The sequence below is a fragment of the Delphinus delphis genome, chromosome 13, assembly GCF_949987515.2.
Source record: "Delphinus delphis chromosome 13, mDelDel1.2, whole genome shotgun sequence".
Classification (NCBI taxonomy): Eukaryota; Metazoa; Chordata; class Mammalia; order Artiodactyla; family Delphinidae; genus Delphinus; species Delphinus delphis.
The window spans coordinates 65,109,082-65,128,128 of NC_082695.1; the positions used below are offsets into that span (position 1 = coordinate 65,109,082).

At 39.0% G+C, this 19,047-nt stretch overlaps 1 protein-coding gene across 5 annotated transcripts in view; it reads right to left on the reverse strand.

Moving 5' to 3' along the window:
• The window catches only part of DYM (dymeclin), a 373,309-nt gene that overhangs the window by 264,045 nt on the left and 90,217 nt on the right, over window positions 1-19,047 (reverse strand). For all 5 annotated transcript variants that reach the window (XM_060029021.1, XM_060029022.1, XM_060029019.1 and 2 more), the window contains exons 7-8: window positions 9,805-9,930; window positions 8,180-8,322 (exon numbers count right to left, since the gene is read on the reverse strand). In XM_060029021.1, the coding sequence (XP_059885004.1) occupies window positions 8,180-8,322; window positions 9,805-9,930 (269 nt within the window). The remainder of the gene's footprint in view (window positions 1-8,179; window positions 8,323-9,804; window positions 9,931-19,047) is intronic.

Here is a 19,047-nt window from a genome sequence, read left to right on the forward strand (position 1 = left end):
ATTATTTGGTGGTGGTGGTGGTGGAATCCTTATGCATTCTGGAATGCTTTTCCTTCTTTATTTTTAAAAAAAACATATTAGTGAGGTTGGAATGGGCTGTGAGTGATCTACTTTGGGCAAAACCCTCACCTCCACCGCTAAACACGTTGTGATTTAAAATAAAGAATGACTGGGGCTAAAAGGTGTCTTAGCTGTGGACATAAAAAAGAGACCAATGGCCTCCCAAACTGAGAATTTCAGTGAGGGGAATTCCAGCATGACCTATTTAATACCTATTACTGACTGAATGTTTGTGTCCCCCAACCCCAAATTCATATATTAAGCCCTACCCCCAATGTGGTAGTAATAGGAGGTAGGGCCTTTTGTAAAGTCATTAGGTTTAGATGTAGTCATGAGGGCGGAGCCCCCATGATGATATTTGTGCCCTTATATGAGGAAAAAGAGACACCATGTAAAGATACTGTGCAACCATCTGCAAGCCAAGAAGAGAGCCCTCACTAAGAACCAAATCTGCCAGCACCTTAATCTTAGACTTCCCAGCCTCTAAAACTGGGAGAAATAAACATCTGCTGTTCGAGCCACCAGTCAACATAAGGCAAATTCTAACAGCTATAAAAGAGGAAATCGAGAGTAACACAATTTAGTGGGGGACTTTAACACCTCACTTATATCAATGGACAGATCATCCAGACAGAAAATTATTGGGGAAACACAAGCTTTAAAAGACACAATAGACCAGATAGATTTAACTGATATTTTTAGGACATTCCATCCGAAAACAGCAGATTACACTTTCTTCTCAAGTGCACACAGCACATTCTCCAGGACAGATCACATCTTGAGTCACTAATCAAGCCTTGGTAAATTAAAGAAAATTAAAATCATATCAAGCATCTTTTCCGACCACAATGCTATGAGATTAGAAATCAATTACAGGGAACAAAAAACGTAAAAAACACAAAGACGTGTAGGCTAAACAATACGTTACTAAATAACCAAGAGATCACTGAAGAAATTGAAGAGGAAATCAAAAAATACCTAGAAACAAACGACAACGAAAACACAGCGATCCAAAACTTATGGGATGCAGCAAAAGCAGTTCTAAGAGGGCAGTTTATAGCTATACAAGCCTACCTCAAGAAACAAGAAACATCTGAAATAAACAATCTAACCTTACACCTAAAGGAACTAGAGAAAGAAGAACAAACAAAACCCAAAGTTACTAGAAGGAAAGAAATCATAAAGATCACAGCAGAAATAAATGAAACAGAAACAAAGAAAATAATAGCAAACATCAATAAAAGTAAAAGCTGGTTCTTTGAGAAGATAAACAAAATTGATAAACCTTTGGCCAGACACATCAAGAAAAAAAGGGAGGACTTCCCTGGTAGCCCAGTGGTTAAGAATCTGCCTGCCAGTGCAGGAGACACGGGTTCGAGACCCGGTCTGGGAAGATCCCACATGCCATGGAGAAACTAAGCCCGAGCACCACAACGACTGAGCCTGCACTCTAGAGCCTGTGAGCCACAACTACTGAAGCCTTCGTGCCACAACTACTGAAGCCCACGTGCCTAGAGCCCGTGCTCTGCAACGAGAGAAGCCACTGCAATGAGAAGCCCGCACACCGCAACGAAGAGAAGTCCCCGCTCGCAGCAACGAAGACCCAGTGCAGCCAAAAATAAGTACATTTTAAAAAAAGAAAAAGAGGGAGAGCACTCAAATCAATAAAATTAGAAATAAAAAAGGAGAAGTTACAACGGACACTGCAGAAATCCAAAGCATCATAAGTGACTACAAGCAACTCTATGCCAATAAAATGGACAACCTGGAAGAAATGCACAAATTCTTAGAAAGGTATAACCTTCCAAGACTGAACCAGGAAGAAATAGAAAATATGAACAGACCAATCACAGTAATGAAATTGACACTGTGATTAAAAATCTTCCAACAAACAAAAGTCCAGGACCAGATGGCTTCACAGGTGAGTTCTATCAAACATTTAGAGGAGAGCTAATACCGATTCTTCTCAAACTCTTCCAAAAATTGCAGAGGAAGGAACACTCCCAAACTCATTCTATGAGGCCACCATCACGCTGATACCAGAAGCAGACAAAGATACTACAAAAAAAGAAAATTACAGACCCATATCACTGATAAATATAGATGCAAAAATCCTCAACAAAATACTAGCAAACAGAATCCAACAGCACATTAAAAGGATCATACACCACGATCAAGTGGGATTTATCCCAGGGATGCAAGGATTCTTCAATATACGCAAATCAGTCAATGTGATACACCATATTAACATACTGAAGGAGAAAAACCGTATGATCAACTCAATAGATGCAGAAAAAGCTGACAAAATTCAACACCTATTTATGATAAAAACTCTCCAGAAAGTGGGCATAGAGGGAAGCTACCTCAACATAATAAAGGCCATATACGACAAACCCACAGCCAACATCATTCTCAATGGTGAAAAACTGAAAGCATTTCCTCTAAGATCAGGAACAAGACAAGGATGTCCACTCTCGCCACTCTTACTCAACATAGTTTTGGAAGTCCTAGCCACGGCAATCAAAGAAGAAAAAGAAATAAAAGGAATACAAATTGGAAAAGAAGAAGTAAAGCTGTCATTGTTTGTGGATGACATGATACTATACATAGATAATCCTAAAGACACCACCAGAAAACTACTAGAGCTAATCAATTAATTTGGTACAGTTGTAGGATACAAAATTAATGTACAGAAGTCTCGTGCATTCCTATACACTAACAACGAAAGATCAGAAAGAGAAATTAAGGAAACAATCCCATTCACCACTGCACCAAAAAGAATAAAATACCTAGGAATAAACCTACCTAAAGAGGTAGAAGACCTGTACTCAGAAAACTATGAGACACTGATGAAAGAAACCAAAGATGTCACCAACAGATGGAGAGATGCACCATGTTCTTGGATTGGAAGAATCAACACTGTGAAAATGACTCTACTACCCAAAGCAATCTACAGATTCAATGCAATCCCTATCAAATTACAAATGACATTTTTTACAGAAATAGAACAAAAAAATCTTAAAATTTGTATGGAAACACAAAAGACCCAGAATAACCAAAGCAATCTCGAGGGAAAAAAGCGGAGCTGGAGGAATCAGACTCCCTGACTTCAGATTATACTACAAAGCTACAGTAGTCAAGATAACATGGTACTGGAACAGAAACAGAAATATGGATCAATGGAACAGAAGAGAAACCCCAGAGATAAACCCATGCACCTATGGTCAACTAATCTATGACAAAGGAGGCAAGGATATACAATGGAGAAAAGACAGCCTCTTCAATAAGTGGTGCTGGGAAAACTGAACAGTTACATGGAAAAAAATGAAATTAGAACACTCCCTAACACCATACACAAAAATAAACTCAGAATGGATTAAAGACCTAAATGTAAGACCGGACATTATAAAACTCTTAGAGGAAAACATAGGAAGAACACCCTTTGACATAAATCACAGCAAGATCTTTTTTGACCCACCTCCTAGAGTAACAGAAAAAAATACAAAAATAAACAAATGGTACCTAAAGAAACTTAAAAGCTTTTGCATAGCAAAGGGAACTATAAACAAGATGAAAAGACAACCCTCAGAATGGGAGAAAATATTTGCAAACGAATCAACAGACAAAGGATTAATCTCCAAAATATATAAACAGCTCATGCAGCTCAATATTAAAAAAAACAAACAACCCAATCCAAAAATGGGTAGAAAACCTAAATAGACATTTCTCCAAAGAAGACATACAGATGTCCAAGAGGCTCATGAAAAGCTGCTCAACATCACTAATTATTAGAGAAATGCAAATCAAAACTACAGTGAGGTATCACCTCACACCAGCCAGAACGGGCATCATCAGAAAATCTACAAACAACAAACGCTGGAGAGGGTGTGGAGAAAAGGGAACCCTCTTGCACTGTTGGTGGGAATGTAAATTGATACAGCCACTATGGAGAACAGCATGGCGATTCCTTAAAAAACTAAAAATAAAACTATCATACGACCCAGCAATCCCACTACTGGGCATATACACAGAGAAAACTATAATTCAAAAAGATACATGCACCCCAATGTTCACTGCAGCACTATTTACAATAGCCAGGTCATGGAAGCAACTTAAATGCCCATCGACAGACAAATGGATAAAGAAGATGCGGTACATAAATACAATGGAATATTACTCAGCCATAAAAATGAACGAAATTGGGCCATTTGTAGAGACATGGATGGACCTAGAGACTGCCATACAGAGTGAAGTAAATCAGAAAGAGAAAAACAAATATCTTATATTAACACATATATGTGGAATCTAGAAAAATGGTACAGATGAACTAGTTTGCCAGGCAGAAATAGAGACACAGATGTAGAGAACAAAAGTATGCACTCAAATGGGGGAAAGTGGCGGGGGTGCGGGTGGTGGGATGAATTGGGCGATTGGGATTGACATGCATACACTAATATGTATAAAACAGATAACTAATAAGAACCTGCTGTATAAAAAAATAAATTAAAAAAAAAACAATTCTGATAAACTGGACCTCATCAGTAAGAGAGTAATAAGAAGAGAAAGCAAGATAATACTGAAGGAGAGTGTCAGTTAAACCCATTAGAGCTGCCTCAAAACAATGTAATCCCCAACAGTTAATAGAATTGGCTCAACTATCAGCCATGATGGGCCCACAGCAGAACAGATGCAAGCACAGGAAAGGGACCTGCACCACAAAGTGGTGCAGAAATGGACCAGCTTTTTCAGAACCATCTAGAATGCTTACTGAAATTATGTATGACCAGGCCGCACTTCATATCTAACGGCTTAGAAATTCCAAGGTGTAAGCACAAGCACATGTTGGTGGGAATGTAAATTGCTACAGCCACTACGGAGAACAGTACGGAGGTTCCTTAGAGAACTAAAAATAGAGCTACCATATGATTCTGCAATCCCACTACTGGGCATATATCCAGAAAAGATGAAAGCTCTAATTCATAATACCATAAGATACACGCACACCAATGTTCAAAGCAGCACCATTTACAAAAGCCAAGACATGGAAGCAACCTTAGTGTCCATCAACAGATGAATGGATAAAGAAGATGTGATATATATATATATATATATATGTGTATGTGTGTGTGTGTGTACACACACACACACACACATACACATATAAATATATACATACATACACACACAAATATACACAGACAATGGAATATTACTCAGCCATAAAAAGAATGAAATAGGACTTCCCTAGTGGCGCAGTGGTTAGGAATCTGCCTGCCAGTGCAGGGACACAGGTTCAAGCTCTTGTCCAGGAAGATCCTACGTGCCACAGAGCAACTAAGCTCATGTGCCACAACTACTGAGCCTGCATTCTAAAGCCCGTGAGCCACAGCTACTGAGCCTGTGTGCCACAACTGCTGAAGCCCACGCTCCTAGAGCCTGTGCTCCCCAACAAGAGAAGCCACCACAATGAGAAGCCCGCGCACCGCAATGAAGAGTAGCCCCCACACCGCGATGAAGAGTAGCCCCCGCTCGCTGCAACTAGAGATAGCCCGTGCGCAGCAACGAAGACCCAATGCAGCCAGAAAGAAAAAAGAAAAAAGAAAAAAGAAAATACATTAATTGATTTTAAAAAAAGAATGAAAATACCATTTCCAGCAACATGGATGGATGTAGAGATTATCATACTAAGTGAAGTCAGACAGAAAAGGACAAATATCATATGATATCATTTATATGTGGAATCTAAAAAAATGATACAAATGAACTTATTTACAAAACAGAAAGAGACTCACAGACATAGAAAACAAGCTTATAGTTAGCAAAGGGGATGGGGGGGAGATAAATTAGGAGTTTAGGATTAACACACTATATAAATGCGTAAACAAGGACCTACTGTGTAGCACAGGGAACTATACTCAATTATCTTGTAATATATTCTAAAAAAGAATATATATATATGAATAACAGAATCACCCTGCTGTATGTCTCAAACTAACACAACATTGTAAATTAAATAACTATACTTCAATGTTTTTAACAAAAGTTAAAAAAAAAAGAGATATCCCCTTTTAGGAAATACACGTTCAAGTATTTAGGGGTAAAGGGCCATGATGTATATAACTTATTCTCAAAAATGGTTAAAAAAAATGTGTGTGTGTGTGTGTGTGTAGATTTGGGGGGGAGGAATACAAATACAATACAAATGGGATAAAATGTTAATAAATCATCCTCGTTAAAGGTATATAATTTGGGGGATTTTTTTAGTTTTGGTATTTTTATGTACGTGTGAACTTATTTCCAAATAAAAAGCTCTTTCAAAAGAGGAGGAGAGGGGCTTCCCTGGTGGCACAGTGGTTGAGAGTCCACCTGCCAATGCAAGGGACCTGGGCTCGGGCCCCGGTCCAGGAAGATCCCACATGCCACGGAGTGGCTGGGCCCGTGAGCCATGGCCGCTGAGCCTGCGCGTCCGGAGCCTGTGCTCCGCAACGGGAGAGGCTACAGCAGTAAGAGGCCCGCGTACCGCCAAAAACAAAAAATTATGTGGAAATAGTGTCAGAGATCATGTATTCCAACCGTGATCGACATCTGGTAGACAAAGAAACTGGGAGCTAAGAAAAGGAACTTCCTTCCGATACGCAGAGTAGATCTAAAGTTAGCAAGTCAAGATTTTTGGCACCCGGTACTGATGACACCACACACCATACTGGACTTCTTTATGATGACACGTAACTGCAAGAAAAATCAAGAACTACACCCAAGTCTGTATTTTTAAAAACTGAAGCACTGCCACTGTTTTGAAGAAAGCAGGTAACGAACTTCTACTACCTCCTCCAAAAAAAAATGTCCAACCGTATTGGAGAACGGGAAAATACTCAGCTTTTGAATACTTACACCAGTTTAATGACTGAAAAAAGGAAACACTAATGGATTAATCAACCCTTCCCACAGGACACCCGATTCCCACAGGCACACAGGATTCCTGTGCTGCCTTCAGAGGCCGAACATGAGCAAGCCTTGTACAGCCCCCTCATCGGAAACAATGAGGGCAATGGGAGGGGTGACTCGGAGAATGAACCTCTGCAGGTCTGGTGGTCTAGGGAGCATACTCAGCACCAAAGACAGAGCCATGAGTGATTACAAATGTAATTCAACTCATAATATTGAAAGAAATCAAAGGAAAGCAAACCTAGAACAGAGGTCTTCTCATCCAAAGAGGTTCCTGAGACTCCTCATCCCATAAATTATCACACAGTACTCCATTTTCCTAACAAACTGACGCCCCTGCCTGAGGGTGGAGAGCACGTCCCAGCCTAATTCAGCTGTGGAACTCAGCTCCATTTAAAATTCCTTCAGACAGCTGAACTCTGCACTATGTAATTAAGCAGACCGTATACTGTTTCTTTAGTAAGAGCACCCAGGCAGACCTTACAACTGCCAAAGTGCCAGTCTAGTTTTTGTTTCTCCTTCAGAACAAAGCACAAGTTCAGTTGACGTAACCTCACATGACCCAGGTCCTCTTGTATTTCTGGTCTCTTTAGGTCTAAACGCTGTGAAGTAGAAATGAGGCTTTACTGGATGGTGGGAAAGGACTTTGTTCAGTTAATGAAATTTGCTTCCAATCTGATAAAACTCACATTTGTGCCACTTCAGAATTTATTACAAGACTCTTGAAAATGTGCTAATTTGTCACTGAACAAATGAAACACTGAGTATAATAAGAAAACTATACCTAATTAGTCACGTAAAATCCTAACCAAGAAAGCCCCTAAAATAGAATAATTTCCTCATAAAACACAAGCGGTAAAAAGTTCCCAAGAGCGTGACTGTATTTATATTGTACAGCTAGAATGCATGCAATATGCATATTTATAAATATTCTTCTTGAAAAATGTCCTCTTATAGGTAAACAATCTATTCATGATTTGCATATATTTCCTTGTATAAATCAGTGCACCAAATGGAAAAAATATTTTAAATTGTTTCCAATATTTCACATTTAACCAGCTGCACAGATGCAATATAACAGTTAGTAGCGGCAGCCAACTGAACAGAATTTCTTATGACTAACTGGACAAAACCTACGTATAACAAAGACCTGACAAAATCTGGTAAGACTTACTTGCTACTCCTGATGCCAGTCCATACAGCAGCCCTCCCGCATCTGACTGCTGAGGGAAAACGTGTGCTCCTGGAGGAGGCGGCTTTTCTTGCCTGATGAAGTTATACAACAAGGTCTTTACAAGTTTGCTGGTATATGGGAGGCTACACAAAAAGAAAAAAGAAGAAAATAAACTCAGATTTGGGGGAGTCAACTGACTTTGTATCGTGATAAATATAACCTATATAATCTACCGACATAAAAGGGATTAGCACAATTCAAAGAAATCTGGCACTGTCACAACGGTGAAGACCATGGGCTTTGAGATCAGACTTGAGGCTTAAATCTGGCTTTCCTCTTACCATGCTGTATGGCATTCATCAAATCGCTTCAACTCCTAAGCTTCAGTTACCTTATTTGTAATCTGCATAACAGGTGAAATATTATAAATTCAGTGTATAATACAGTACTTGACACTTGAAGGGAGGTAGTAACAGAGTCAGTAGGAAAACGCAAGAATTTAAAAGTATGGAAATTGACTTGAATAGTATATCAAGTCAATTTGATATATTGACTTAACCCAATATATCCAAAATATTCAACATATAATCAATATAATAATTGTTAAATATCTTACATTGTTTAAAATAAAAGTATGAAGTTATTCAATCTATGCATACATATAAAAAACATATCCATATATATACAGATTTCTTTTAATGTTAATACCCTTTGCTTTTAAGTAACAGAATGAGAGGAGAAGGCAGAGGAAACAAGTTAAAAGGGATATGTGTCCACAAATTGGTGATAAATTAATTCCTGCAATCTGGAGAAAACTTTTGAATAGACTCTTCAGCCAACGCTTAAGGCCTTTTATCCCTATTATCAGTGATTTTCAAATATGTTCTAAAAGAGCTCTAAAGGATTCTGTGGATGTGCCACAAGTATAATCAAGGTAGCAAGAGGGATGTGAAAAGACAAAGGTGCTTCTCTCCCTCTCTCTCCCTCTCTCTCTCCCTCTCTCTCTCTCTCTCTCTCTCTCTCTGTGTGTGTGTGTGTGTGTGTGTGTGTGTGTGTGTGTGTGTTTAATATTTATCTACTCCCGTCCCTACCCACCAGGAGACTGTAAGCTTCTGCTCTGCTCAGGAGCACAGCTCCACATCCTAACACATGCCTGGCACATGGTTAGCACACAATAACCATTTGTTGACTACATGAAAGTAGGAACAGTCAGTTAAGTGGCTGCTGGGGAAGTCCAAACACATGGTGATGGGGCATCCACTGCAGCAGTCGTTTCAATGGGACTGGTGGGAAGGGGAAGATGCAAATAATTTCAATGAACAAATATGACTGGATGAATGCTTAGACATAGAGAATGATGCAGAAGGAAGAAAACATGGCTTCAAAGTTTCAACTCTACAAAGAAACCACTAGAGAAGGTAATGAAGCTAGGGGATGAAAGGGGCAGGGAGGATGGATAGTTTAGACAGGAAAGCAGATCCTTATGTATTGGGTTTGAAGTTCTGACAGAACAACCAGAGGAAATGTCTGGTTGGAGATATGGAACAACACTAAGGAAAGAGGACAAGACGAGAACTATAGATTAATTCAATAAAAAACTTGACAAATTTAAAATAGAAACATACCATCGACCTCGCATCAAGTACTTGTGACTGATGCTCTGTCGCAAAACTTCCTTGTGGAAGAGTTGGCAGGAAAGGAAGACCACCATTGTTGACACAGCTTCTACTGATATTTCATATGTAATATCTCTGGAAAAATAGGAAACAAATCAGAATAATGATCACTTTGGAAGATTAAGATATTGCTCTTTTCTAAATAAACTATACATTTAAAAACTCAAATCAAAATATTCAATATGCTTCCAGATTATTAAAAAATACTAGTATGTTTAAAATAAAAATTAAGTCAAACAAAAATATGAAACCCTTCCTTGTCATTAGTTCTTGTACTTGGGTCAAATATCCCATTACTTTCCTATTTTCCAGGTACCATCTACTAATGAATGACAAGTATCAATACATTAGTGTATAATGGAAACAGTTACCAGCAGTGTTCTACTTCAAAGGTCCACTCTAAAGCCCTTATGTTCATTCCCTGTTTAGTTATAACACAGAAACAAATATTCAGATTGTAAAACTGAAAAGAAGTCACAGTGTAGGGAAGACAACAGTGTCTTTTTGAGTTGATAATAGCTACAGTGAGAACTATGGTATACCCTAGATCTTCTATCTCTAAGTGTCTACTTTCTCAAGGCCAACTCTGCCTGTTCAGCAAAATATGAACAGTAAACAAATTGTTCCTGTTTTATTAAGCGTATTTCTTTTATGAAGGACTACCATTGTCCTCCGAAGATCATTAATCCCTTTTAGAAACAAATCTTAGAACAAATAAAAAGGAAACAAAATTTTGGCTGAGCACGAACAGGAACAAATGCATCAAGAAATCTTCAATTATTGCAAAAGTTTAAACACAATTATCATGGGGAACAGTAACATGTTAGCCCAGGAAAGTGAAAATCTCAACAGCACAACAAAAAGAGTAACAGCTCCAAAAGAATATCAGCTATTTTTACAGATCTGAAATGTTCATGGAAAGCCCAAAGAAAAATACTGAACACCTACTTAAATGAAGCTCATCAAACAAATTAAAGAGGACTTGATTCTAGAAATGGAGAAACTTACCAGATTTTAAAGTTCTAATTCTACCAGATGTTTACAGAGTGATTTTGCTGATGAAATATCTTTTAAGAGCAAAGTATACAAAACAAAACACAAGAGACCCGTGCAAATGATCTTATTATGTAACGAATAAATCTCATTTCTACTCAGAAATCTAATACTGTAGAACAATTCTCTTTCCTGAAATTTCCATAATTATTGTTGTAAAATATTAACCACATAAAAGGCATATCTTACATTTGTACTTATTTCTCGAATTGAATGAAAAACAACCCTGATGTGCTGTATCAGGATTCATTAATTCTTCAATAATGATGATTTGGGTGCTCAAAACCCAAAGGATTTTGAATCACAATCATCATTTATTCATACAGCCGATGCCTGTCAGGAATCCATACTCTGTAGTCAATTTGCTAGGCTTTTCAGTTGCGTCAGGGCTTAAAGCCAAATCCTGAAGAACAAGTATCTTGTCACAGTACATGCTATCTAGGTAGGTGACTACCTCCAGTACGCTTGTTAATGCATTTAGTCATTGCATCAATAATAATAATAAAAAAAAACAGCAGTGGTTTACAATTTAACATCTTACACTAGGTTCCTGATCCAGGAAGAAACTGCTTTAATTTGTTTAAACTAAAAACTATGGGGCTTCCCTGGTGGCGCAGTGGTTGAGAGTCCGCCTGCCAATGCAGGGGACACGGGTTTGTGCCCCGGTCCGGGAAGATCTCACATGCCGCGGAGTGGCTGGGCCCGTGAGCCATGGCCGCTGAGCCTGTGCGTCCGGAGCCTGTGCTCCGCAACGGGAGAGGCCACAACAGCGAGAGGCCCGCGTACCGCAAAAAAAACCTTAAAACCATGACTATTAATAAATACTATGTCTGACAACTTTAATGAAAGAATTTAGATTTAGAACAGAGGGCTGTTCTCCTTCAAAATAAATTGGACCAAACAACATCACAAATGGGAGAACATCACAAATGGGAGGGATCTTTATTGCTCTGATTTTGACTGGAACTAACTAGGACTTCCTGAACAGTCATCAGCATAGTGTACCAGGCATACATAACTCAGAACAGCAAAAAGGAAGAAATATGTTGAGGCCATATAATACACGATCATAATACAAAAGGAATACTCTTTGCAACAAAAATGTAAAGGGAATTTCATGAAAAAAGGATCCAGGATGCTGTTGACTGACTTAGAGGATATCTTCTATTCATTTTGCTGGCCAGCATCCACTTATTAGTATTAAAACATTAATAGAGAGCAAACAGGATGATCTGAATATAATGACTAAATACCATGAAGATAATTCTACACAAATTAATCTTAATCACAACCAAAATTCTCATTGAGTTTTTTTCAGAAACTTCATAAATTGACATTTTTATGAAAGAATAAACATATAGCCAAGTCAATCTTGAAACTGAAAAGTGAAGAGAGGGACTTCCTTTACCAGATATCAAGCCATGTTACACAGCTGTGGCAATAAAAACGGTATGGTATTTGCAAGCACACACAAACCAATGGAACGCAACTGAGAACTGAAACACAGGTCAAACCTGTGTTTCTACGGAAACATACAGTAAAACAATCTATAAATCAATGGAGAACAGATTGTACAGAAGATGGTGCTGGGAAAAACTGGCTTATTTCATAAAGAAAAATAATGATGGCTCCCTATCTTACAACATATTCAAAGACCGACTACAGAAGAATTAAAGACCTACATTCACTTGGATGTGAATGGCAACACTAAAATTAATAGAAGAAAATGTACAATGATAAGTTTGTAACATAAGCACAAGAAGGGACTTCTTAAATAAAAGCCTAAGAGTACAAAGCATAAAGTAAATAAATAAAAGCATTTAATTACATCAAAATTAAAGATTATTGCTCAACAAATGAAACCCTGAACAAAGTTAACTGGCAGATGATAAAATGGAAGAAGAACAAAGAACTAATATCTAGAATATTACAAGCAACTCCCGCAAAAAGCCAAGAAAAAGCCAAGAACTTCACTAGGAAAAAAAAAGAGCAAAAGATAAAGAACAGTCTGTTTAAAACAGTGTAATATCCCTTGATGTCCTAGAAAATGTAAAGTATTGGCAGGTACATAATGATATATAAACCCTCATGTACTGCTGATAGTAATATTAACCAACACAGCTATTTTATAGAACAATTTATAACCCAGTATATGTATATGCCAAAGAAAAATTCACAGAAATATGTCTGAGGACTGTGGTAAGCAAACCTCCAAAATGACCCTCAATAATCCCTGCTTCCTGCTATTCATGTCCTTGTGTAATTGCTTCCCCTTGAGTGTAGGATGGACCTAGAGACTTGCTTAGAAGAGAATACAGTAAAAGTGAAAGCATGCCACTTCTGAGAGGAGACTGGCTTACAAAACAACCGTGGCTTGTGTTGGGCACCTGCTCTTGCTCTTCTGTTTGCTTTCTCCAAGGGAAGCCAGCTGCCTTGTTGTGAGCTGACATACAGAGAAGTACACCTTGCAAAGGACTATGGAAGGCCTCCAGTCAACAGCCAGTAAGGAACTGAGTCCAACAGCCCTAGAGAAATTGAATCCTGCCAACAGCCAAGTGAGGAGTCCAGGAAGCAGGTCCTTCCTAGTTGAGCCTTCAGATGAGACCACAGCCCCAGCCATAAGATCAACTACAACCTCATGAGACACTTGAGTCAGAGGCACCAAGCTACACAGTATCCTGATTCCTGATACTAAAAAACTGTGAAACAATGTTTTGTTTTGTTTTTATTGAAGTATAGTTGATTTACAATGTTGTGTTAATTTCTGCTGTACAGCAAAGTGATTCAGTTATACATATATATTCTTTTTTATATCCTTTTCCATTATGGTTTATCACAGGATACTGAATAGAGTTCCCTGTGCTATCCAGTAGGACCTTGTCGTTTATCCATTCTATATATAGTAGTTTGCATCTGCTAACCCCAAACTCCAACTCCATCCCTCCCCCAAACCCCATGCCCTTAGGAACCACATGTCTGTTCTTTATGTCTGTGAGTCTGTTTCTGTCTTATAGATAAGTTCATTTGTGTCCTATTTTAGATTCTGCATATAAGTGATATCATATGGTATTGAAACAATGTTGTTTTAAACTTCTAAATTTTAGAGTAGCTTATTGTTCATTAATAGATAAATAATATAAAGACATTCATTATTCGTGGTGTTGCAAAGTTGGAGGCACCCCAGGTGTCCAGCACTGAGGAACTGGATAAGTAAAATGTTGTGGATGTACACAATGGAGCAGTTTTAACAGCAATAGACTAGGTGTTCATTTAGCATCACAGGTAACTCTTAAAAACAATTCTGAGGGCTTCCCTGGTGGCACAGTGGTTAAGAATCCGCCTGCCAATGCAGGGGACACGGGTTCAAGCCCTGGCCTGGGAAGATCCCACATGCCGCGGAGCAACTAACTCCATGCACCACAGCTACTGAGCCTGCGCTCTAGAGCCCACGAGCCACAACTACTGAGCCTGCGAGCCACAACTACTGAAGCCCGTGCACCTAGAGCCCATGCTCCGCAACAAGAGAAGCCACCGCAATGAGAAGCCCATGCACCGCAACGAAGAGTAGCCCCCACTCGCCACAACTAGAGAAAAGCGCGTGTGCAGCATCGAAGACCCAATACAGCCAAAAATAAACAAAACAAACAAACAAAAAAAACAATTCTGAGAGGAAAGAGCAAAAAACAATGAGTTCTATAACACAATTCTATTTATATATATTAAAAATACATGTACACTATAGCTGATTCACTTTGTTATAAAGCAGAAACTAACACACCATTGTAAAGCAAATATACTCCAATAAAGATGTTAAAAAAAGAGAAAAATACATGTACACATAAGTATAACATCTTGTACTCAGACATATACATAAAAAATGCATGCATTAAACATAGTAAAATGGCTGTTTATGGGAAAGAAAAGGAGTAATGAATGGGAATAAATGGGAATAAGTAAATGGATTAATATTAAATGGAGGGGGAGATGGGCCTTACACAAACCAACGATGATAGTGACCCTTGAACTGAAGAATGTGACTGACTCAACCCTATGCCTGATGTGTCCAAAATCAGGGATTGTGGAATGAAGGGAGGCATAAGAGGTTGGAGGACATATTGAAGTGGGAGAATGCTCAGATTAATCCCAGAAACAAAAAATACCAGCAATAAATTATCCAGTTAGGACATTATAAGGACCACCATTAAAATAATGGCAATGGCAATGGAAAAGAGCAGTAAGACTTAAATGACGCTTAACAAAATAAAACTAATAGCACTCAGTGACAGACTGGATGCTTAAAGTGGGCGAGAAAGACTAAAGCTAATCAAGAAAGACCAAGGTTTCTAGATTTAGAACTCAGAGAAGGTGACGTTATCAACCTAAATCAAGAACACAGGAAATGGAAAAATCACTTTACATGTATAATCTATCGATGTTCTTTATTCACAGATTCCATGTTTGTGAATTTACCTACTCACTAAAATTTACCTATAACCCCAAAACAATTTCTGCAGCACTTTTGCAAGTTGAAATGATCTAAGTAATTTTCTAACTCGCACCAAAGGAATCCTAGGCAAAATTTCATGACAAAAAAATAGCTAACGATTGCAAATGAACTCACAGATGATAAAGTTACTTTGTTAAAGATGATAAAATTAAAGTCTGCACTTTTCTAATGTCAGCGGGGAACGGGAAATAACTACATAGCAAAGCTTCATATAAAACTGACTATCCAGATATGATATGACGTCTGGAATTTTCTTAAATATAATCTGAGAAGTAGGGGAGGGTAGCTGTGGATGGGGTATAATTGAAATAAAAGTGGCCACGAGTTGTTAATTACTAAAGCTAAGTGATAAGCATATGGGAGTTCATTAGTCTCTCTACATTTATATGCTTAAAATTTTACATAAGATTAAAAATATAAAATTAAAAATTGACTGCACAACTGTAGACCAGAGTTTGGTGAAGATAGGGACCTCTCTTATTCCTAGCTCCCACCACATTTCCTGGCAAATAGCAAGCACTTAACAGATATTATTTGGAGTGAATGAATCATCCAAAATTCTATATTTAACAAATTTAATTTGCTAAAGTTATCTGCTTTCAGAAGTTGGGTATGTTTCAATAGTTTTTATATTGTTGTCATTAGCAAATCACCACAAACTTAGTGGCCTAAAACAGCACAAATTTATTATCATGCAGTTCTGTAGCTGCAGTACAGGTTTCACGGTGTTAAAATCAAGGTGTCAGCAAGCTGCTTTCCACTCCGGAGGCTCTGGGGAAGAATCCATTTCCTGCTCACTTGGGTTGTTGGCAGGATTTAGTTTCTCATGACTCTAGGATCCAAGTCCCCATTTTCTTTTTTTTTTTGCGGTACGTGGGCCTCTCACTGCTGTGGCCTCTCCCGTTGCGGAGCACAGGCTCCGGACACGCAGGCTCAGCGGCCACGGCTCACGGGCCCAGCCACTCCGCGGCATGTGGGATCTTCCCGGACCAGGGCACGAACCCATGTGCCCTGCATCAGCAGGTGGACTCTCAACCACCGCGCCACCAGGGAAGCCCTAAGTCCCCATTTTCTTGCTGGCGGTAAGATGAGGGCACTTCCGAGGCTCTACAGGTCGCCTCATTCTTTGACTCAAGGATCCTTTTCCTCCATCTTCAAAGCCATTAGTGGCTTTGAATGACTCATGCTGCATCTCTCTGACCCACCCTTCTGGTTTCCTCTTCTACCTTTAAGGACTCATGTGATTAGACTGTCCTCTTTTATCCTAGTAGGCCCAATCTCCCCTCAAAAAGCCCTTAACTTTAACCACATTTACAGAATCCTTTTGACACGTGAGGGTATCTATTCACCAGCTTTCCAGGGATTAGGAAGTGGACATCCTTGGGCTGGAGAGGACATTATTCTGCCTACCACTAGCAGCTAGTAAGAATTAGACGCTAATTTCAATAAGAACCAAAAACCTCCCTACCAGCCGACATGAAAATATTACTCAAAGTTATACTAATCTACCAGATTTGGGGGCTGGGGAGAATATAATGTTCAAATAAATGGAGTAAGGCAGGCTCCAACAAACTGACAGGGTAGAAGATAATTTAAGAACACAATGAAGCACAGCTTCAAATGACATAGCAAAGATACAGATACTAGAAATGGCTAAGACAGAACCTTTTCCTTTTTTTTGGCAAAGATGTCAAGAACCCAATTTCCAATTTTCATTGTATGAAGATAGTGCTTATAGCCACAAAGCAGAAGAAAATTTAAATGATCAGAGTAACAAATATTCAAACAAGGGCAATAACCATCCACTAGCTGCCCATCCTGCTCAGAATAAAATGTGAAGTCCTTAACCTAGCCTCTAAGACCCTACATGACTTTTGACTAACCATCCAACCTTGTCTATCACTCACCCATCCTTGCTCATTTGGCTCTAGCTCTACTGGACTAGTTACTGGTCCCTGGACACACCAAGCATGCACCCACCTCAGGGCCTTGCATCTGCTGTTCCCTCTGCTTAGAATGCTCTTCCACCAGAGAGTGACAGGACTCCCTCTCTGACTTCCTTTTCTATTAAAAGGTCCACTTCACAAGGAGCCTTCCCTTACAATCTTGACTAAAATACCACGACATTACTTTTTTCCATTGTACTTGTCACATTCTAACATTAAGTAATATATTAATTTGTTTATTGTCTGTCTTACCCTATGCACAACTAGAATCTATGTCTTATTCACTATTGTATCCCTGACACCTAAAACTGTGGCTGGCCACAAGTACACACATATTTGTTGAATAGTCTCTTTGTGCTCTTGGGCACAGTGAGAATTAATATTATTTGGGGTTTACCAAAACCAAGAAAAATATATTCATTCATGCACAAATTTTACATGACAAAGTATATCTGAAACTCCCAGCTTCCAGAAACTAATTCATGATTTAGTGCTCTGCATAAAAATTCACACACACACAAAAATGGAATTCCCTGGCAGTCCAGTGGTAGGGCCGCACACAGGTTCCATCCCTGGTTCGGGAACTAAGATCCCGCACGCAGTGCAGCGTGGCCAAAAAAGAAAAGAAAAGAAGTAAAAGAAAATTCACTAGACTCCTGGGGCTACAGTTACAGAACTAGTAGCAACAGCAAAAGTAATTACTCAACATGCCCTCAACACGTAATTACTCAACATGCCCTTATAATATTTTCTATTATAAATGGTATTGAAAATGACTGGACTTCCCTGGTGGCGCAGTGGTTAAGAATCTGCCTGCCAATGCAGGGGACATGGGTTCAAGCCCTGGCCCGGGAAGATCCCACAAGCTGCAGAGCAACTAAGCTGGAGCACCACTGCTACTGAGCCTGCGCTCTAGAGCCCGCAAGCTACAGCTACTGAAGCCCGCACGTCTAGAGCCCGTGCTCCGCAACGAGAAGCCACTGCAATGAGAAGCCCGCGCACTGCAACGAAGAGTAGACCCCACTCACCGTAGCTAGAGAAAGCCCATGTGCAGCAACGGAGACCCAACGCAGCAAAAGTAAATTAATAAAATTTTTTTAAAAAATAAAAGTTAAAAAAAAAAAGAAAGAAAATGACGGATATTTTTAAAGTCAGTTTCAAAATAAGTTGTGAATATAAATTTGGGTTCTGCCTATGGGGAAAAAACTGATCTAAACAGGAAAACCTCTGAAATAGCCATTTAAGAAACATGTTTTAAAGACACACATGGATAAAATGCAACTATCCATCAATTATCTTCCTAGTTACCTTCTTCCCGCACATCTCCCAAGTCTGTGTGAGGGCTTCAGCTCCCTCTACCCTTGCCCCCAAACTGCTTGGCTGACTCATATTCATCACTCAAGACTGTGGACTATGCTTTTCATAGTCTATAGTCTACATCACACAAGAAAATATTTGCTGAACCAAAAAAAAAAAAATCAACCAATATTAGAAAATGAAAAATGTAATAAAGCACAGCTTATATATTAACTTACACAACCACATAATTTTTAAAGAGATCACAGGAATTGAGGCTACTTCCATTTCCAGCAATGACAGACAGAAAATTCAGAAGAATATTCCCAATGAGGTCAACAAAAATCACTGACAGAGGGTCTGGAAGGGCACTTTCTAAAAGGACCAAAG